This window comes from Rutilus rutilus (genome assembly GCF_951802725.1).
Source record: "Rutilus rutilus genome assembly, chromosome: 15".
Lineage (NCBI taxonomy): Eukaryota > Metazoa > Chordata > Actinopteri > Cypriniformes > Leuciscidae > Rutilus > Rutilus rutilus.
Genome location: NC_140220.1, coordinates 15,165,177 through 15,187,926, shown reverse-complemented (window position 1 = coordinate 15,187,926; position 22,750 = coordinate 15,165,177). Strand labels below are relative to the sequence as shown.

The window sequence follows — 22,750 nt, the reverse complement described above, 5'->3', positions numbered from 1 at the left end:
ATAATGTGTATTGAAAGATGTGTATTTGATTGGAGAGATCATGTTCTTCATACAAAGGACATGTTTAAATGAAAAACCTATTGAATAACTAAATCTAGGGTCTGTGGGTGGCCGTCAGCACAATGCTATGCTATTTTAGTCTGAAGGAGTTATGGGACAGTTGATGGATTATAACTTTCACTCATTAAACCTATTGTGGCAGCATATCAATTGTATTCTTATCTTACAAAGCAAACTGGACAAAGTGATGATTCCAAAATACTAAAATTGTGGACCAACATTTCAACCCTTTTGACATGAACTTTGACACAAGAGAAAGAGACAGAAAGCACTCAGATGCCTTCAAAAACAATGCTAGACAAACCAGAAAAATCTGACCCACAACAGGAGGATGCTGAAATATCTACATACTTGGGACAAAAATGTAAATTTTAAGTTTATGAAGATGGAATGTTTTTGTTAGTACACCTGTTTTTGACAAACGCATTTCAAGACTCTGAAATTTCAAGACTCTGTCTAGCTGTTTTTTAATAAACAATGACATCTTGTGAGAACTTTGAATAGGAAACGTGTCTGATCAGTGTGTGGTGTCATTTTTCAGGGCTTTCTCAATGCCAACTAGCCATTTAGACAAACAGACTAGTCAATTATAAAAATATGTAGTTTTGCACATAAACTTGTAAAATGTTTGTTTAGAGACACAACAATAGATACATGGCTCTTGTATAGTCTATAGTCTGAGGTACAGGTGATGACTCTAGTCATAACAGTGCTAGAAAAGCTGTTTTATTGTGTTACAGCATCTACCAGTAGGGGATACTTGAACCTTTCTAACCAGCCGTCTGGAGCACCTCTACAAGTGTAGTTAAAAAAAAGAAAAAAAAAAAGAAAAAACCAAAGCATGGTAAATTATTTTGACTGAATTTATACTATTCTTGTATTCACTGAACCAATGATCAAAACACATCATCTAACCAACAAAACTGCCATAATATGGAATAATAATGAAGTACATCAAAGTTGAATTGTATTGAGTAATGAGTTAAACATTTGCTTTGGCTGTGAGAAGTTTGACTCCACAGTTTCTATGCAGAGCAGAGTCTGCTGGTCTTACCTTCACCCATTGGGACGTCATGGGCCGTGCTATGGGATTTCTCTGGCATGGCACTGAGGCCTCACTCCTGTAAATCAGAGTAAAATAAGATGTGAACATCTCATGCAAATTCACTCTCTGACAGTAGGTGGTGTAGCATTTCTATATAGCATTTCCTTAGTTACCGCTCTACACAAAGAAGAGCTGCGCTTAAAAACACTACTTTAACAGGCATTATATGGAAGTAAAATGAAAAGAAAATGTCATCAAAACTTTTATGAAGACAGTCAGTTCCTACCACAGATACATTCATATAAACCCCCAATTCAATATTTATTTTTTTCTTCCAACATTTACAGATGTCGTAATATTTCCACACACAAAAAAAAAAAGACGTTTGGCAGTTTGGCCAAAATAAAACAAAAAGCAGTTTCCGATTGTGTGTTTGGAGCAAAAACTGGTCAGTTCTGGATGATGGACAGTCGACTGGTGCATCTCTAATTACGGTGTTTCATTGATTGGTATTTTGTATTAATTGATCTGTTGAAATCCTGTTTAATACTGTCACCCTAACTGGGATCCTGACTATTTTTTTGTGTCAGACAAATACTGCCCTGATTTCAATCATCAGATTAATCTCTTTGATTGGGATTCTGTGACTGGATTTGTCTGTCAGTATTACATTAATTAAAGAAGAAGAAAAAAGCCTCACACCATGGAATAACAACCACACCAATGAGCTTAATAAAGCAGCTAAGAAGATGGAGCGCAGGTGGAGGAGTTCAAATTTAGAGGGTATTTGGGGTGCCTGGAAGAATAGTGTCTCTAGCTACAGAAGGGCCAGACTGAGGAAAAACCAAAGCTATGACAGATCCTGATATTCTCTCCCGGCACAGCACTATGAATTTATGAATGTTTTCTTCAATCATAAATTTGAGGCCATCAGAAAGAAAACTACACATCTTTGACGTATATCTCCAGAGGATGTCATCTCACTACACTACTAGCAATTTAATTATTTTAGGCGCGTTTCCATTAAAGATTTGCGCAAAACTTTTGCGATTTTTCTAAATATCAATAAAAAAACTATTGCGAAATGACGCCGTTTCCATTAACTGATGTTATGCGACTAAAACGACATTTTTTCCTCTCGCGATAAGTCATTTCAAAAATCATGGCAACGGACTTTGGTAAGTTTATATAAATCACAGCCACGTACCGCACTAGACATTATTATTATTATTATTATTATTATTAATGGAAGGAAACGTAGGCGTGTTATCCAAGCATGAGCGGCACATATGAGGTGTTTCTGGGTTTTTTCACTCATTTCTGCTCCGAGGTCTTGATTGTGGCATTTCTTTGAGGTTTAGAATCTCTAGAATCTTTAGAATGACAGTATTTCTGTCATTCTTTTGTCTTTTATGAATTTAATAAGGAACTCTGTCTCGTATTCTGTCCAAACACACCGCGCCTTCTACGTCAGGTGACTGTAAATGCGCAAAAACTGTTTCCATTGCAGTTTTGCGAAATATTCCTTTTTCAAATTGCCTGAAAAACCACCTCATGCGAGCGTAAAAACTTTTTTGTGATAAATGGGAGTTTTTGCGAAATTGACGTGTTTCCATTGGGCGTATTTTCAATTTTCAATTTGCGCAATTTGAAGGGTAATGGAAACACGGCTATTGTCATATAACAGGAAGAAATAAGGCTTAGCCAATCCTCAAAGCCAACAATGTGCATGTTAGATCCTTTAACCAGTAAGCTACTGAAAGTGGCTTTTCCTGTAATCAAAACATCTTCTCAATATTATTAACTCTTCACTTTCCTTAGAGCATGTCACAAAAAGTTGGCAGTAATAAAACCCCTATAGATCACCTAATTATAGACCAATCTCAAATCTGCCATTTATATAATAAATATAAAAAAAAGTTTTCACAACCATCTTCATATCTGCAGAGAAATTATCAGTCATGATTTAGGCCCCACCACACTACAGAGACTATACTTGTTAGTTACAAAAAATTACCTACTCGTATCATCTGATCGCAGCTATATTCATTCTATTGTTAGATTTTACCATAGACAATTTTGGATAGGCTTGAAAATCACGTAGCATTTGTGGGCAGGCATTAGCATGGTTTAGAACCAATCATTTTTGTTTGTGTAAATGAGGAGATGTAAGATCAAACACAAGTTATGTATTGAGTGCCACAGGGAGCAGTATCAGGCCCCATGCTTTTTTTCACTGTTCTTCCCCTGGGGAACATTACCAGGAAACATGAAATTAGATTTCATTGCTATTCTAACAACACCCAGCTTTTTATTTCTACATGACACAATGAGGTCATGACTCTTCAATTCTACAAGTTAGCAGAATGTATTGGTGTATTAATCATACGACTAAATGCCACTAAACAAAAGATGCTAGAATATGATATGTTGCTCAATGGTTGTACCCTTGTGTCATTCTTTGCAGATAAGAACCTGGGTATTATGCTTGATCTGTCTTTTAATGGTCACATTGCTAATGTTTATGGAAAGGCCTTCATTCATCTCAAAACAAAGCTAAACTATGACACACATCCTGTGTCTGATGCTGAAAACGAATTAATGCATTAATAACCTCCAGACTAGATTATTGTAATGTGCAACTGAGTGGATGTCCTGTTGGCTCTATAAATAAGCTCCAGCTGGTTCAAGCAGAATCAAGAAACATGATCACATCAGCCCAATATTATCATCTCTACATTGGCTACCAGTGCGGTTTTGTATCAGTTTAACATTTTTGCAAATTGCTTACAGAGCCTTGATCGGCCCAGCTCTGCAGTACTTATGCAGTATTTTATGGTGTTATAATCCATCACAGCCACTACAGTTGCAAAATTCTGGTCTGTTAGGAATTTCAAAATCCACAAAAGGAGGTAGCCTAGATCCTTTTTCTACCTAAACTCTGGACTAGTTGTCTTAGGATTGTTTAGGACTCAGACACACTATGTCAACATTATATTTAATTTCTTCTTACTGAGTTAAGGATTTAATTGATTACAGAAAATATAGAGAAAGTTGTTTCATAGCAACATGCAAGCAATAACTGCACCAACAGCAAGCTTTGGCCTATGATGGACCTATGAAAATAAATCCATTTCCTTTGGTTCAGGACAGGCTATAAAACAAAAAGAACATTAGGATCCCACACCCAGATACCATTTCCTTAGAAACAAATGATCCTGCCAACCAGTATACCCTGTCATTTATCCTTTCATGTGGTCGTTTGTTTGACCTGTGCAGCAATGGTCAACAGTCAGCATATGTATTTATGTCACCATTGCCAAATGAGATTTGAGCCATATGGAAGTAAAGGAACAAACCCTTTCACACGTACAAATATTCTAGCTGGCCATTATTTTAGAAGGGTGTAAAATAATGTAAGGGGACCATTATTTTAGAACGCATCACCTGATTATTTCCATGGTGACGCATTCAGGAGCCAATAGCACTGTATGTATATGTATCGCTTTTATTTCACCCCCATGTTAGTTTACACCGCAATTCAGAGAATCGGATCTGTAAACATTATGTGGTTGAAAACAATGAAGACACTGATATCAAAGCTGACAGTTCACCATTAGATTTTTGCATTGCAATGTGCCTCTGATAACTGTTCATTGTTTATGGTTGCCAGGTAACATTGCAAATTGTAATATAAAATTCAAATGATGTGCGTTCAAAGACGTGTGTATATTCACGGGTTGTATGTTTAGGGAAAAAAAACTCTCATGCTGTATGTTGTTGTCCGTGAATATTAATAAGTTCAACTCTATTCATCATTCAGTCCCTAAAAATAAAATGTTCCTTCAGTAAGTACCTTCTCATTTGACAGAAGACACAACCTTAACTCCTAAACTCATGACATTATGTGAGGTACAGTGTTGGTTTGACTGCTCAAACCACCACAGCAATGTTATATGTTATATGGCACAGATCCACAGAATTCACAATGTTAAAAGAAATTAACCTTCAAATAGTTTAGTAATAGTTGTCTCTAAATATTAAATTGGGATAGGAGAAAGAGGTAAAAAAAGACACTTCACTTCTCTTATTTACTGTAACATTTTCTGTGGGACTAAGCTTGCTCATCTATAACATGGCTTCACATGCATTACACTGGTCTGCAGACCAGCCAATAATTTTTTTTTAAAAACAGCCACAGAATCTAAGTCTGCTCTTTCTATGAGGATCTTGAAACATTTTCTTAAAATAATAAATGCTGTGATGCTTTTGAGTCTCCATTCATCATTTCCTTCTACTGTCTGACACTGAGGGTCAAAAGCTTTGCTTTGATCAGCACGCTGCTGTGATCTGACCTTTACATGTAGAAACCAAAGCCTATTACCCCACTTTAATACTACAGTATTGCCGTCTAACAGGTAGCAAATGGTACAGAATCTACAAACGTCAACATCAGTCTACAAAGCAAAACGTCATACCACAATTTTTAACATAGTTGGAATAATTTCTTCATGTCTTCACGCCCTAACTAGCAAAAATCGTTCCCGTCTAACGAGACCATTTACTTCAATTATGATCATAAAAATGATTTTGACACCACAACCATAAGCTCAATGACAAACAACAATGATACATCTGTACTGAAGGTACAGTAGCAACATCAGCCTGTTTCATTGTAAGGGTCAGGGAGAGAGAGAAATAATCAACAAAACAAAATTATAGTCAGGAGCAAAAAGGTACATCCTATTCTACTGTTTGTCTAAAGAGATTGCATGGCTGTATACTTGATTTTATGCACCTGTAAGTAATGGGTGTATCTGAAATAGCCAAATCCGTTAATTAGGAGGTGTCTACATACCTTTGGCCAAGTAGTTTACTTATTATGTAACTGTTTTTAGAAGCCTACACCCAGTCAATGGTTTGTTAACACCCTTGCTTTTAAGGGATAGTTAACCCAAACATTTAAAAAAATAAATAATAATAATAATAATAATAATAATAATAATTCGGTCATCAATCACTCATCCTCATGTTGTCTGACATCCATAAGACTTTCGATCGTCTTCCGTCTTCAAAAAACAAATGAAGATATGATGCTTTGGAAAGTTAATGAAACCTGCGAGATTTCTGACTCTCCATTAAAAGTCCATTCACTCAAGACTTTGACGTTCCGGAAATACATGGATCTATATGAATAGAGCTATTTACTCCAAGTATTATTAAGACACACAAATGCTTATATGATTGACAGATTTAATTCAGGATTTTATTCATATATAAAAATTGAAAAACACACATACATAGAGGACAATTTGGAAGCTCAACCATACTTGCTTGATGCGCAAGAACAAACCACATTGGTTCTCTCATTTCAAGCCTAAATAAATCTGTTTATCATATAAAATGATTGTGTCTCTTCAGAAGACTTGTATTAAAGCACTTGATTAATTTGGATTACGTCCACATTTGACTTGTATGAACTTTCCAAAGCGTCAAAGTTTTGGGTGAATGTACTCTGTCTCTCCTTTCACATTTCATAAAAAAATCTCCTAATTTATGCTTTAAAGATGAACAAAAGTCTAATGGATTTGGAAAGACATGAGTGTGAGTGATGACAGAATTAAAAATTTTGGGTGAACTATCCCCTAAGTACTGAAGGTTATCACAAAAAAAACCATCAACCTTAATTTAATTTTTTTAATTAAAATGTTTTCTCCTATCGCAGCTTATTGAGAAGGGTAAACAGAAAGTGTAAACACTGTGGCTCTGTCATGCTATCAAAACACTGCTCTGTTTGTTTGAACATCCAGATCAGCCTGACAGAGCCATTCTGAGGCAGGACAATCCGTCTATCGAGACAATGTTTTTAGAAATTCCTGTTTCACGCCACTAGCATCACAGTAGTCACACCCCTCAGCTTTTATGATGAATGACTGCAACAATGACACACTCAAACTGCAGATCTTTTTGTTTCACTGACAATGTTCAGGTAACTATCAGTGTGTTGACTGCATTAGAGGATCACTGAAAATAATACTTAAAAAACATAGTTTTGTTGTCTAGATATAGGCTGGGATAGGAGAAAGAATTTGAAAGTCCCCCTGTGGTGAAAATCCAGACCAAATTAATGCTGTTTATATGTCTATGTGGTGTTTTTAATATGCTTTAAGACAAACCATGTGCAAATTCATAAGTTATCACCATTGCTGAGTATTTTCTCCTTAAAACTGCAGTGAACCAAAGACAGTCTCAAATTACCTTACAGTAATATCTCAATAAATAAGGCTATATAGTTATAATCATGACTTGACATGTCATGGCTATAAACGTACTTAGTTTTTTTTTTTTTTTACCAATAACATAACCCATAACATATATGTATGCATGGTCAGACTCACACGGCAGCCTGTAGCTACTCTGAGTCGTTAATGCTTGCATTGGTTATTAAAACAGATCATGTTCTAAAACAAATCCACAACAAATCATTTTCCTATCATGCTGTGGGGGATTTCCACCATTACCATCTTTTAAATCTGCCACAACGTTAATGAGCCATAAGTCAATTTACTACTTTTAGCTCACAAGACCGAGGTTTCAAACGCTGGGGAAGATGTACCCTTTCCTCTCTGAAATCTGGTTTGTCTAGTGGTTGTAAACTAAGTTTAGGTTGACTTTCCCAAAACACACCCATGGAATGTTGTTGACACTTACCATGTTGAAGTGACTCCTAAAGCTCCTAAAAGCAGACATGATGTGACATGGAGACATAAGAAACTAAATCTTGTTCTCAGACTTGGCTAAAAAGAGGGATAGGGGTTAAATGACACAGCTGTAGAACAACAATGAACAAACAGCCCCTCACAGCCCAGTGCCAGATCACATGACAAGGCAAAGCACAGACACAAGAGGGCCTATTCTGGGAGCCTCTATGTAGCAGCAAACTAACCTATGCAGATTGGCAAAAAGATACACAAATAACAAATACAAATAGTGGCGTGCTACAAGGCGATATTTTGAAAAACTAACATTATCCATATGCAATAGGCCTAATGTCATTAGAGGATGCAAATTTTAGTGTAGCATGTAACTTCAGAATAAACCCATTTATAAACACTGATGAATGCACATTCATAAAACCAAGCTTTACGTATGTAAAGAACAAAACTCATTGGTTCTTGCACATCAAGTAAGTACATTTGAGCTTTGGTTTATCATATTTTAATGTGCACTAAGAATGGGTGTTAATCAATGCTTATATGTTAATAAAATAATAAAATAAACTGATTTAAATTTGTTCATCATATAAAGTGATTGGGTCTCTTCAGAAGCCTTGCATTAACCTACTTGATTTATATAGATTACTTTCACAATGACTATGAACTTTTTTAACTTTTCAGAAAGACACAAGCACACCATTTGAAAAATTACGTATTCAGTCATTTTTAAAAATGGTAAAACAATGAGAAACTGAATTATGGCTTACATCTTTGAGACAAACAATTTATATATAAAAAATATGCCACAAACCAAAAAAGATAATTTACCGAAAAAGAGCTGCAAAAAAAAAAAAAAAAAAAAAAAACATCTCACACTGAAATTTTGGATCCGAAACCCAAAACATCAACATGACTGCCTACATTTACATATCAACATCCAGGTTTTCAGAAAATTGGCCTTCCCAGTCAGACAAAGTAGGACAGACACTATTCTCTAAAGAACTAAAAATAAGAGCAAAATGTGTGAAAGTTGTCTGCAGACATGGGGTATTGTAATTTCTTGCTTACCTTGCAATATAATGGTTACTTTTCCAAAATGAGGCAAATTAAGTACGCAGCCGACATAGTAGTGACTTCGAAACAAGACACAGCAACATATTGTGATCGAATTCAGAGAATACTGAATTCGATCACGTTGTCACTCCTTTGACCCCGGATATTCTTTGAACTATGAGATACTAACAAGCTTGAAAATAATTTTCTTAGGTGTTGTTAAATCTGTATGATATGACCCCATTTCTACACACTCAGAAAAAAAAAGATACAAAAGCTGTCAATGGAAAGGAACATTTACCCCTCATTTAGCCCTAAAGGGACCATAATAGTAACTAAATATACATATATGGCCTTTGAAAGGGTTCTGGGTCCTCAGTGACAACTTCTGTACCATTTTTCTGAGAGTGTAGGCTACATGATATTCACACATACCTTCTTGTGTGCTGTCATGTTAATTCACTAATATTCCATATATATAACAGAAAGCATTACAGGAGTGTGTTAAAGCTTCCAATGGATTCTGTCCAGTCACTGAAGCTTGGTAACTAATAGAGGAAGTAATTTTCACACGACAAATAGACACAGAAATCTAAAATAAGTACAGATAGACATCTCTCAGCATGTTTACACACAGCCATGATCACTGCTTCCAAGAAAGCTGACGCATTAGTCATGCCCAAACCGCCCACTCCTCATCTCACACACCTGATTCCATTGGCAGTACACTTAACTCTTAATGAACTAATAATGGAGAAATGGAGTGCAACTGGAAGAAAACAAAACTAGAGTTTTTTCACATTTCATGGAAGGAGAGCTCGATTGCATAGTACAGAGAGGCCTTAAAAGCTGCTAGATCTGCTTATTTTTCAACCCTATTAGAAGAAAATAAACAAAACCCAGGAAGGTATTCATTTGAAACAGTGGCAAAATTAACGAAAAATAGGAAAAATTTGGAATAATCGCTAAAAACAAGCTCTGTGATCAACAAAGGTTTATGATACTTGCACTTTTTGTCCATCAAGATAATTATCACAGATGAATTTTGAAGCCTAAATAAAGTCGCCAGAAGTAAAAAGCTAAAGGTAGGCTATAAACAAACACCACCACGGTCCCACGATTCAACGTCACCATCACTAAGCTTCCAACTCTTTCAGTTTTTATCTAAAAACATTTTCCCAGAATTTTAATATTAGAATAGTTTATAAGAGCACAATTATAAGCATAACGATGCTGTAAAAGCGGACTAAGTTTACCTTTTCGGAGTGAAGACGTTTAATCTCCTGGACTGCCTCTGTAGTCCCATTTAGCCACTTGTTAGCAACCGCCTTTTTCAAGACACGTAACAGCTTCAAAAAAATCACGAGTGGGGTAATATTGACGTATTTTTTATGTTGTAGAATAAGACACTGATGAACATCTTTGGTTTTAATGAGAAAAAAATTAAACTATACGAGGGGGGATTAGAACCCAGAACCTGGCCTTAAATTCTACCACCATTAGGACAAACAAATTTGAAATGCGGATATTTATTCACTAATGTATACTCTTGAAGCTAACAATATATTTATTATAGAAGATGAGTTCTCTTACGAGAGATTCTCTCGTACTGCGTAGAATACGCTAGGGGAAAATCCTTTTCCACGAGAATACTGAAGCCAAAAAATTATCCTTAATTTTGTATTAATGTAAAACGCGTTGCGGCAGCATACAGACATAGGCGAGGCAGCTTGCGCGCCTATTGGCTGGTCTGCTGGCAACTGCTTAAGCCTATCGAGCGAGACCTAGAGTGACGTCAGACCCAATGAGGGCGCTTCGCGCCCTCTGCGTCACGTCCCGCCGAGACGGGCATGGCTTAGGTCTATAAATACCGCTCGCAGGCATTATATCTCTGATTTTTCATCCTTCAGCGAAGCAACTCACATCGCTGGATCCGAGAAGAAGCCGCGCTGTTGAAGAAGCACTTCAGCGGGACGAGTCGACGAAGCTGCTGGCCGCGCCGCCTTCATCGCCTTCCTGCTGCGCTATCCAGCGCCCATATCCTTTCTTGCACTGTGTGTGTGTGTTCGCCGGCGCGACTCACACCATCTAAAAGAGCTGCGTCTTTTTCAAGATGCCTTCTTGCGGCTCGTGCAAAGCCACACTCAGCGACGGGGACCGCCATGTCATCTGCGCTTCCTGCCTGGGTCAAGAACACGCAGCTCTCGCGCTCGCTGATGGCGGCTGCCATCACTGCGAGCTGTTGCCATTAGCGACTCTGAGGACTCGCTTGGCACTGTTCAGCGAGACTGCGCCCACACCTGCTGTTGTGCCGCGCCGTAAAAAGCGCCGCGCTCAGCGAATCCCGGAGCCCTCTCCCAGCCATCAAAGCTCGCCGGTGCGCCCGCCTGCTTCTCCGGTTTCATCAGCCTCACTTCCGGACGGACAGCGGCCGCGGTCTGCCGCCGCTTCTGTCGATGACGCTGATGAGATCGACGCGCTGCTGCGAGAGGGGGATTCCTGCTCTCTCATAGCATCAGGCAGTGAGGATTGGGCGAGCTCTGAGGATCCCGCCCCCCCTGCCCGCGCTTCTACGGGTAAGAGAGCGAGCATTGAGGCGGAGCTCATGCGCGTACTCACTCAGGCCACGGCGAGCCTCGGCCTCGAGTGGATTACGCCTGAGCAGCCTGCTCACAACCGGCTGGACGGCTACTTCCTGCCTGGGGAGCGCGTTTCACCTGCATCCAAGCCAGCGCCTTTTCTTCCTGAGCTTCATGAAGAAGTCGCTAAGTCTTGGGGCTCCCCTTTTTCGGCCAGGACACGATCCTCTGTCTCTTTGGCGTTCTCCGCTGTCGACGACGCAAAGAACAGAGGCTACCACTCCCTGCCGCCGGTCGAAGAGGCTATTGCAGCGCACTTATGCCCGCCCTCTGCTGGACGGCGTGCAAGATGGCGCTGCCCTCAAAAGCCTGCCGCACGACGTCAGCCCTGCTCCGCCGCGCTTTCTCCGCCGCCGGGCAGGCCGCGTCAGCGTTGCACACCATGGCCACGCTTCAGATATACCAGGCCGATCTCCTCCGTAAGCTGGATGAGAGAGGACCTGACGCAATCTGCGTGCCGGACTTGAGGAGCGCTACAGACCTCGCTCTTCGCGCCACCAAGTCAGCAGCACAGGCCATTGGACGGAGCATGGCCTCGCTCACCGTGTCTGAGAGACATCTGTGGCTGACGCTCTCAGACATGACTGAGTCAGAACGCACCGCGTTCCTCGACGCGCCGCTTTCCCCTGCCGGCCTCTTCGGAACCTCGGTCAAAGATTTCGCCGATAGGTTCGCTGAGGTGCAGAAAGCGACCCAGGCCATGAAGCACTTCCTCCCGAAGCGCTCCAGTTCTGCAGCAGGCCGTGCGAAACCGTCTGCTCAGAGCTCACAGCCTAAGCCTCCGCCCACCGCCTCCTCTTCACAACGCCGCCAAACCCAGAGCTCGAGACCGCGCTCTCGCTCATCCGGCCGCCGCCCCGCCCCGCGTGGCCCGCGGCAAAAGATTGCGTTGAAGCCAGAGGCCCCGAAATCATCCTAGCACGCCTAGGAAAGCGACGGTGTCCAAGTCCCGCTGTGGCCGGACTTCCACCAAAGCTTGCCGCTCGTCCAGTTCCAGGAAATGTGACTGGTCCAGCGTATTTAGCAGCCAACAAGCCGGTTCCATTGCCCGCTTGCCTGCACACAAAAGCCGTTTTTACGGCTACCCAGATAAATCCCTTAAAGAGTGTATTTTTTGGTGTCCCGGCCACGGCCGAAGGTGTTTCATGTGTAGAAAAAATGCCCACTACTCAGTGCCCATTCCTACACACAAGCACAGCCCTTCACACAGGGCTCGCGCACATAAAATCGACTCAGATCGATTGCGCTTCAAATGTAGCATGCGTGCCCACTACCCAGTGCCCACAAACGCTACTTCCCACATGTCTCACGGTCCCTGTAAATACAGGACCAGTATGCATATGCTCTGCTCACGCGAGCAATGCTGTAAAGGTGGTGTATGTGCCCCCTTTTCTGCGCCCACGCCCACACACAGACATGAAACTAGCCCAGCCCTCCCCCTCTCAGCTAGACACTGCAGAGGAGTCGAGCGCGGGCATTCTGCCCGCTGTTATCAGCGCGCCCCCTGCCTCAGATGTCATGAGCGCGACGTTTATGTGGCAGCACACAAAAGCCGCTGTATCGCGAGCCGATCAGAGCGTGCTTCGCATCCAGCCCCTAGCTACTCGCGCACCTGCGTGGGAAAAGCTTCCCGGGGTTTCGAAATGGGTGCTGAACATCATAAAAGAAGGCTATTCGCTGCAGTTTCGCCGACGCCCTCGCCGCTTCATGGCGCGCGTCGAGACCACGGTAGAATCAGAAGTAGCTCATCTACTTCGAGCCGAGATTCTGAAACTGTTGAGCAAAGGGGCTATAGAACCCCTATCTCAAGCTCAAAGCGAAGGGGGGCTTTACAGCAGATACTTCCTGGTGCCCAAGAAAGACGGGGGTCTCAGACCCATATTAGATCTGCGGCAGCTGAACAGAGCGCTTCTGAAGCGCTAGTTCAGGATGCTCACAACCAGAAAAAAATCCTCGCGCATGTCCGCCGAGGGGACTGGTTTGTGTCAATAGATCTAAAAGACGCGTATTTTCAAATACAGATAGCGTCACGTCACAGGCAATTTTTGAGATTCGCCTTCGAGGGCCAGGCATATCAGTACACAGTCCTGCCTTTCGGCTTGTCCCTGGCACCCCGTACATTTACGAAGTGCATGGACGCAGCGCTCGCACCCCTCAGATTACGGGGCATACGAGTGCTGAACTATCTGGACGACTGGCTGATTCTAGCCCAATCTCACTCAGAGCTCGTAGAGCACAGGACCATTTTACTCAATCACCTCGAGAATCTCGGTCTCGCAGTGAACTGGGAAAAGAGCTCGCTATTCCCCAGACAGATTATATCTTTTCTGGGAATAGAGCTGAACTCGCTGCTAATGACAGCACGCCTGTCATCTCAGCGCACGCTGGACATTCGGCGCGCAGCCGGCTCGTTCCGCTGCGGCGCGATAGTCCCTCTCAAAACATTTCAAAGGATGCTCGGTCTGATGGCCTCAGCATCTTCAGTTCTCCAGTTGGGCCTTCTGCGCATGCGCCCACTGCAGTTCTGGCTCAGAAAGAGAGTACCACGCACAGCGTGGGCCTCCGGTCGCCTTCGCATCAAGGTCAATCAAGCGTGCATTGCAGCCTTGAAACCTTGGAAGGCAAAAGACTGGTACCAATCAGGTGTAAGCCTGGGGACTTCCTCGAGAGTGATGGTGGTGTCCACGGACGCATCCACCTCGGGATGGGGAGCGCTGCTCGAGGGCAGACCGCTTTTTGGCCATTGGTCAAAGCGGGAGAAGCTCTTACATATCAACTGCCTCGAAATGTTGGCAGTGAGCAAAGCGCTCACGCGCTTTTGTCCCCTCATAAAGGGACACCACGTGCTAATACGTTCAGACAACGTCTCAGTGGTGTCCTACATAAATCGCCAGGGCGGCCTCAGGTCCCTGACTCTGTACAGGCTAACCAGGCGCCTCCTGATATGGGCCCGCAGCAACCTGCTCTCGCTGAGAGCAGCGCACGTGCCAGGGCTCCTAAATATAGGACCAGACAGACTGTCCAGGAACCAGGTTCCGACAGGGGAATGGTCTTTGCACCCACAGACAGTCCGGCTGCTGTGGGAGAAATTCGGCAGAGCGGAAGTAGACCTGTTCGCGTCTCAATAAACGCTCACTGTCCAGAATTTTTCTCGAAGAGCAAGGACGCGCTGACCCACGAGTGGCCTCGCCGTCCTCTCTACGCTTTCCCCCCCGTCTCCCTCCTGACTCAGGTGGTAGAACGGGTCAGGGAAGAAGGATGCTCAGTGCTGCTTGTAGCCCCACTTTGGATGAGCCAACCTTGGTTCCCAATTGTGATGCAGTTAGCAAGCACCGCCCCGTGGCCAGTGCCTCTGAGGAGGGATCTCCTCTCTCAAGCCAACGGCTCGATCTGGCATCCTCACCCAGAGCTGTGGTCCCTCCATGTGTGGGCCATCAACGGGTACCCGCTGACCTCCCACAGGGAGTGTTAAACACTATCACACAGGCTAGAGCTCCGTCTACGCGACGTCTCTATACCTCAAAATGGTCAGTGTTCTCTAGCTGGTGCACAGCTCATGGTGTGTCACCCCTGCATTGCAGTGTGACGGAGGTTCTCTCCTTCCTACAGGAGCTGTTGGATAAGGGCAGGTCCCCTTCCACGCTCAAAGTCTATGTAGCAGCCATAGCAGTGTTCTCTTCGACCACGCTTGGCCAGTCTATTGGAAGGAACGATTTAGTCATTCGCTTCCTTAGGGGAGCTAAGAGACTGAATCCTCCCAGACCTCCCACAGTCCCTATATGGGACCTTTCTACGGTACTGGAAGCCATGAAAGGTCATCCATTCGAGCCCTTGCAGAAGATTGATCTTAAACACCTGTCTTTCAAGGCGGCGTTTCTTCTGGCTCTCGCTTCAGTGAAGCGCATAGGGGACTTACACGCGCTCTCAGTAAGCGCGACGTGCATGGAATTTGGGCACGTTTGGAAATTGGGCACATAACCTAAGCACGGTTATGTTCCTAAATCCCTCAATACACCGTTCAGAGCACAGGTCATCTCCCTGTCTGCTCTGCCGGTCACTGAAGGAAATATGGACAAAAGCTCCCTTTGCCCAGTCAGGGCGTTAAGAGCTTATGTGTCTCGCTCGTCTGTTTTCAGACAGACGGAGCAGCTCTTTGTTTCGTTCAGCGGGCGTTCTAAGGGACTAGCCGCTTCGAAAGGGACTAGCCCTATCCAGATGGGTAGTGGACGCAATAGCGCTAGCTTACACAACCAAGGGCATGCAGTGCCCGCTGGGTGTCAAAGCGCACTCCGCGAGAAGCATGGCTTCATCGTGGGCCTGGTCAAGTGGGATTGCCTTGCAAGATATTTGTATGGCGGCAGGCTGGGCCTCTCCGTCTACATTTATAAGGTTTTACAACCTAGAGGTTCCCGCACTACAGGCCAGACTACTGTCGGTCTAGTATGGCCAAATCTCATAACTGGCGCTGTCAGTTATGCAGCTATTTGAGTATTGCAATCCTTGCTCTATGCTGCCATAGGGAAGACGGTGGCTAACCCCCCCTCTCTTCCAGGATTCCCTGTGAGTCCCCTGGGTGATTATGTACTGTATGAACTCCGGGCTGTCGCCCTTGAGTCTATAGTATTAGATCCCAGCGTTTTACAGTAGGTTCCCCTAGCGTATTCTACGCAGTACGAGAGAATCTCTCGTAAGAGAACGTACTCGGTTACTAACGTAACCTCGGTTCTCTCTAGAGAGAGGAACGAGTACTGCGTATCCTGCCGTGCCTGCACGCGCTCTGGTTGCTTCGACTATGAAAAACCAGAGATATAATGCCTGCGAGCGGTATTTATAGACCTAAGCCACGCCCGTCTCGGCGGGACGTGACGCAGAGGCTGCGAAGCGCCCTCATTGGGTCTGACGTCACTCTAGGTCTCGCTCGATAGGCTTAAGCAGTTGCCAGCAGACCAGCCAATAGGCGCGCAAGCTGCCTCGCCTATGTCTGTATGCTGCCGCAATGCGTTTTACATTAATACAAAATTAAGGATAATTTTTTGGCTTCAGTATTCTCGTGGAAAAGGATTTTCCCCTAGCGTATTCTACGCAGTACTCGTTCCTCTCTCTAGAGAGAACGAGGTTACGTTAGTAACCGAGTACGTTCTATGTCATTTATAATTGTACATTTCTTATATGCAGTCTCAAGCAATAATACAAAGAGTAGCCTAGTCATTGTACCATGTAAACATTGTAACATGTTGTCACTAAACTTAATATGTAGGATATGATGTAGGATATGAGAACCCATCAACGTAGCTACTTCAGCCCGCTTCATGTCATCAACGCACTCATTAAACTTTGACGGGTGAACCTTCGCAGGTTTGACGTTGCATTATCAGCTCGAAAAATACGCTAATTTTACTAGAAACACCGGAGACCAGAAATATAAAGGATAATTCCACTATGAGTTTGGCGAGACTTTCGCCAAAAAAGAGGTGGATAATAATTTAAATTTAAATAATTTGGCCTAAATTATTTAATAGGTAATAAGTAATGTTAAAACATTTTTGCATAACCATTTTATAACTTTTCAGAGAAATTGCTAATTCCCAAATATGTAAATAGTTCCCTTGTGAAGTCTCAGGCATTAGAGGAGCTTCATATTGCCTCTGGGCTTTTGGCACTTGAAATTGTTAACCCAGTGCAATTCTAGACCAGGGCTGGGCAACTCCGGCCCCCGAGATCCACTTTCCTGCAGTTTCCAGAGTTTAGCTCCAGCCCTAATCAAACACACCCAAATAAGATAATCATGGTCTTCAGGATTACCAAAAAGCTACAGTTTGATTAGGGTTGGAGCTAAACTCTGCAGGAAAGTGGATCTCAAGGGCCAGACTAAACCGTTTAAACTTCAATTTTATGTTTGTTTCAAGTTTTACACGGTACATCCGTAAACCCTTGGTTAAAGGATTAGTTCACTTCAGTATTACAATTTCCTGATCATTTACTCACACCGTAAGAATTCTTGAAAGAAGAATTAGCGCAAGGGATGTTAAAGTACTGTGAAATTCCTTTCTATGAACTGAGGAACATCTGCTCCAAGCTGTCCAAATAGCTCTCTGTGGTTCAGGTGCAGCATTATAGAGCCATTTTAAAGGGTTAGTTCACCCAAAAATGAAAATTCTGTCAGTAATTACTCACCCTCATGTTGTTCCAACCCCGTAAGACCTTCGTTCATCTTCGGAACACAAATTAAGATATTTTTGATTAAATCTGAGCGCTGGCTCACTCCTCCATAGGCTTCTAAGGGACTGAAACTTGCCGGCCCAGAAAAGTTATATAGTTATATTGTTAATATAGTCCAAGTGACTACAGTGGCTCAATCTTAAGTATATCAAGCGACGAGAATACTTTTTGTAAGCAAAAAACAACAAAAATAACAACTTTATTCCACTATTCATTTGGGCCTCAAGTTGGTTCACGTAGTGTTTTTGCACAGATTGAGCCACTGTAGTCACTTGGACTATATTAACGATCTCTTTAATAACTTTTCTGGGCCAGCAAGTTTCAGTCCCTTAGAAGCCTATGGAGGAGTGAGCCAGCGCTCAGATTTAATAAAAAAATATCTTAATTTGTGTTCCGAAGATGAACGAAGGTCTTACGGGGTTGGAACAACATGAGGCTGAGTAATTACTGACAGAATTTTCATTTTTGGGTGAACTAACCCTTTAACAATGAATCCACAGGAATAGAAGGGTTAAGGAAGACCAAACACTATCCTATTGTTTGCACTTCCGCTGATTGTGTTTTAGTGGTTTCATAGCTCAAAAAAAAAAAAAAAAAAAAACCTACTATTCACACAGCCAATATAAACATAAATAAACCACTAGCCACCCACTAGATTTGGCCTTCCTTGGTATAATTTGTGTTTCTCATGATCCTAAAGACCTTTTGATATGAAGCTGTACACTTAGGCCTACTGTAAATGCTTAAAAGTAGTAGTTAGTGTAAAAAAAGTGATGTGCCCAGCACACATGGGAACTCCTTTAGTAAATCAACAACATTTTTTGCCCACTACATAATTACCATACATCCAATGGTGTTATTTCATAGTTTTGATGATTTTACTCCTATTGTAAATAGGAGAAAAATAGTGATAATGAATGAATAGGTATGTCTAAACCTTTGACTGATAGTGTATTACAAAGAGCAGCAGATTTAACAGTCAAATAACAAGTCTCCAACATCAGGCTAAGGCAAATATTAGTCAATGAACTGAGTTTGTTTAGCAACATCAAGTTGCCCTGGTGAAAAAAAAAGACAAACTGTGGTAATAACAGGAACCAGTGCTGCATCTTAGACCACTGACCCATTTTTAACTAATCATTATCTTCTACTCTGACTGGAAGTCGTCTAGGAGGTGGCAACTTCAGACAACAACATTAAAGACCTTTGATTCTTTAAAGGTATAGTGGAGGATTTTCCCGAATTTTAGAAAAGAACCGCCCTCTCCACTTTTTGAAAAAATGCACATGCGCAACACTCTACCTGCTCCCGAGAGGGAACGCCTATTAAACGTGTTCACGAGAGAGCATGCATGAGCCTAGTTCTCCTTGTGCACGCTCTGTTTACAAGTTGCTGTTGGCATGGCTCACACAAGCCTACTTTCTGTCGAGTAGAAACTTCGCGACTGATGCATCAGCGTGTGAAATATTCTCCCAAAAACACTCTGGTCTTGTTTCTTTCTTCAGAGGCCTTTCTCTTCTTGTCATACAATTCATAGACACTTTTTCTCTTGCGACCCTCAGACATTTTGAAAAAACCCCGTGAGAACGGGCGAGCTCCAATGAATGGCTGAAACCGTAGCTCACCACACACATACACCCGAAAGTGCGCATGCGCAGAAAGCGAAAACTACCTAGGGACGAGCACGTACGACGCCTTACGTAAACATATCACCAGAATGATTGACAACTAGGAGGACCAATAGTCTTGATGATCCACCCGGAAAAAGAAAATCCTCCGCAATACCTTTAAGCAAGGATTTGCCCTTGATCTGGAGACCAGTGCATTTTTTAAACATTGTGTTCCTTCCTTATCGGTCACGGATCAGGAAATGAAAGACGCCGCCTGGCACTCAGTCGGCCACAGGCAGGACTGGGAAAGGAACTGGGTGAGTCCACAATTCTCTCAGTTTTAACACACTCTCACATGGGACTTCCCCAACCTGTTAGTGCCAAAACCAAATCAGCTGACAACCTAGACAGGATTTGGGAGCTACATTCAGACTGGACATTTATTCCTGAAGATTTTTAGGTGTATGATGAAAGAGCAGGGCTCCTTGACAAGTACATATGTCACACTTTATGGCCAGGACTGTCCGGGATGCATGTGAATAAGACCACAGATTAAGGAAAAGTTCAGGCAGTGTGAATGAACAAAAGTCTGCAATTCCAGAACAATTACCGAACCACTTTTCGAGACATTTTCCAAAATATCTTTGTGTAAGAGCTTTTAGACATACTCGGTATCACCTGATCTTGAATGTAAGGAAACAACAAGTGGTGGCTACAATCTGATCACTGATCACCGGATAAACTCCATTAAACTGAACATACAATCAGAGCAAACTGTGGTTGATCGCTTTACATGTCAGACAGATGCTCTCTTCCTGTCAAGCGGGCAGATCTTCACCATAAGAAGCTGCAATGAAAACCAGACTTCCTGCCACAAGTTAAACGTCTGACTACTAATGACTAAAGATGTCCAAACATGCTAACTAGGCAGGCAACTCACATTTTAGGCCTTGTCCACACCACACTAATACATTTTAATTTTAAACCGCATCATTTTCTCTCTGTTTTGTCCTACCATTCACACTAAGACGGCATTTTTGTCCAGCTTTTTGAAAACGCTCTCCCAAGTGGATAAATCTGAAAATGACGTTTTCAAGATGTTGCGTGGACTGTGAAAATGGATGTTCGAAACGATGTTGCACGTTTTGTAATGTGACACATAGTGTACCGACAGATATCCATGTTTATACTGGAATTGTGCATGTTATGTTACTTTGTACACTCTTCATATCAAAGTCCTACAATTCATTTGTCCTGCGGCAAAACATGACGGCATTTAGGTTTTTGACCAAACATTTAATGGTGACTGAGTGCGACGTGGACGAATCAGTGAATGACGAGATATTTTGCTAAATAAAAAGATCCTGCCAGAAGAATAGCATGGGAACTTTATGATGTCTGTTCCGTCCCATCCTGTTTGCGTTTTCCCACATTTCAGTGTGGATGAGAAACTTTTAGAAAACGCTTGAAAATGCTAGTGTGGACGGACAGTGTTTTGAAACAAAAAAACGTATTCAAATGTATCAGTATTGTAGATGTATGTAGCCTTAGAAATGCAGCCAGTGAATGCGCACAAGTGTAGGTGGAAAAAGAGCTTGAATGGAAGTTCAAGGAGGTTTTTTACATCTTCCACACATACTCATGACGAAACTGAAATGACATGATGCACAAACAGGCAGGAGCTTTATATTTGTAAAGATGTCCTAACGGAGTACATTCCTCAGAGATTGAGTCATAAATCCTGCCTCTTTCACAATTCTCTGGCTGAAATATATCCTTTATTTGTATTGTTCAACTGAAAGACTTCCTGCTGATCACTACATAATATTTTTCTTCCTTGTAGAAACTTGTGAAACAACTGTTATCTTGTTTGATAGACTGATAGATGCTGTGACCAGTCTTCAGATCAGAGGTCTTTCTACCTCCGAGGTTTTTCTGCTAAAGAAGTTTCTGCTTAAGCTACTAGAGGGGGGCACGTTTCTTTTGTTTAAAGTGTTCAATATGGTATCAGACTATTGATCCGGCTAAGTTACTCTTGTTTGCCAGAGCAGCATATAGGAGAGAAAATATTTTTTTAACCCCCTTTTCAGAGCTTCAAATCATCCCAGGTTCTCATCAAAGGTTAAAACCAATAGGTGAGGTAAACGAGTAAAATATATAGCGTAATAATAACACGCAAATATTTATTCTGTCATCCACACTGTCGCTTGCGGATGACGAACATATGGCATTTAACGCACACTTTTAACTTTTGCAATTTGCAATTTACCAAATTCTTTACATTCCTCCCGCAAAACACCAGAGGAGGTAGATAACTTCAGTTTGACACTTTTACCAAATGAAAACACGATAAAAACTAACCTTGAAATAAACTTTAGGAAGGTAGGTAAAGCTCGTGCAAGCACTTACCAATACAAGAGGAATAAAGTTTAAAAGCTTCGAAAGACGTCAACCGAAAGTCCGTGATAAAGTTGCATACATGTATGTTAACAAAGTCTCTGTGGCACGAAAATCTTGTCGAGGTACAAAAGGACAATGAAAAAGCTGTCCAGCTCAAACTCCTGCGTTTGTTGCTTGTAGTTATAATGATGATGATAGCCTGATCATGTTCTCGCCTCCTGTAACCCTCCGCTTTTTTCGAAAGTGAACGACTGCGCATGCGCAGACTCTTGCGTGCCTGTGAGTGTGTGTGTGTGTGTGTGTGTGTGTGTGTGTGTGTGTGTGTGTGTGTGTGTGTGTGTGTGTGTGTGTGTGTGTGTGTACTTATGAAATGCTTACCAGTGCATAAGAACAAAATTACTCAATTGTATTGGAACTGCATATAGCCATATATCATAGGCTATAGCCTGCATATACATTTAAATTTGCATGCCCACAGTATTCGTCACCATTACATTTTAATGAGTTAATTAAAATAAATAAGTCAAAATAGGCCTGGATGTAGCTTTTAAATTTAAACATTCTGCTTTCATTAAAGTTGTTTTGATTGATAGTTTGAAAAGATTGATTGATTGATTGACTGAGTCTGAAGTTCAACCCTTTTGGGCTGTGACATTTCCAACTTTAAAAATGCATGTCCCATGAATGTCCTAACCTGACAAACACAGACATTTATTACTCTTGGGATTTCAAAATGCATGTCGCAAAAGTTTATCCTTTAATGAAAGATAAAACTCAGGAAGTACAGTAGGCTATATGTCTCATGAGTCATTTTATCAATTATCACAGCTTACTTACGCAACACTTATTTTACTCATGTAATGTCTTATCACATAACATTACTACACAATTCTTCAAATATGTCATTATTAAGATTAACATCGAAACAAAACACGTCAAGACATGCCAATAAACATGTTTGTCCACCAACGCAACCAGCAGGACAGGTGTATGAATTCTATCCGCACG

At 42.1% G+C, this 22,750-nt stretch overlaps 1 protein-coding gene across 1 annotated transcript in view; it reads right to left on the bottom strand.

Moving 5' to 3' along the window:
- The window catches only part of LOC311305551 (pleckstrin homology domain-containing family G member 3), a 152,165-nt gene extending 130,178 nt beyond the window's left edge, over positions 1 to 21,987 (bottom strand). Inside the window, exons 1-2 of the mRNA XM_084433336.1 lie at positions 21,752 to 21,987; positions 1,115 to 1,181 (exon numbers count right to left, since the gene is read on the bottom strand). Of these exons, the coding sequence (XP_084289462.1) occupies positions 1,115 to 1,163 (49 nt within the window). The 5' untranslated portion in view covers positions 1,164 to 1,181; positions 21,752 to 21,987. The remainder of the gene's footprint in view (positions 1 to 1,114; positions 1,182 to 21,751) is intronic.
- Between the last annotated feature and the right edge of the window lie 763 nt (positions 21,988 to 22,750).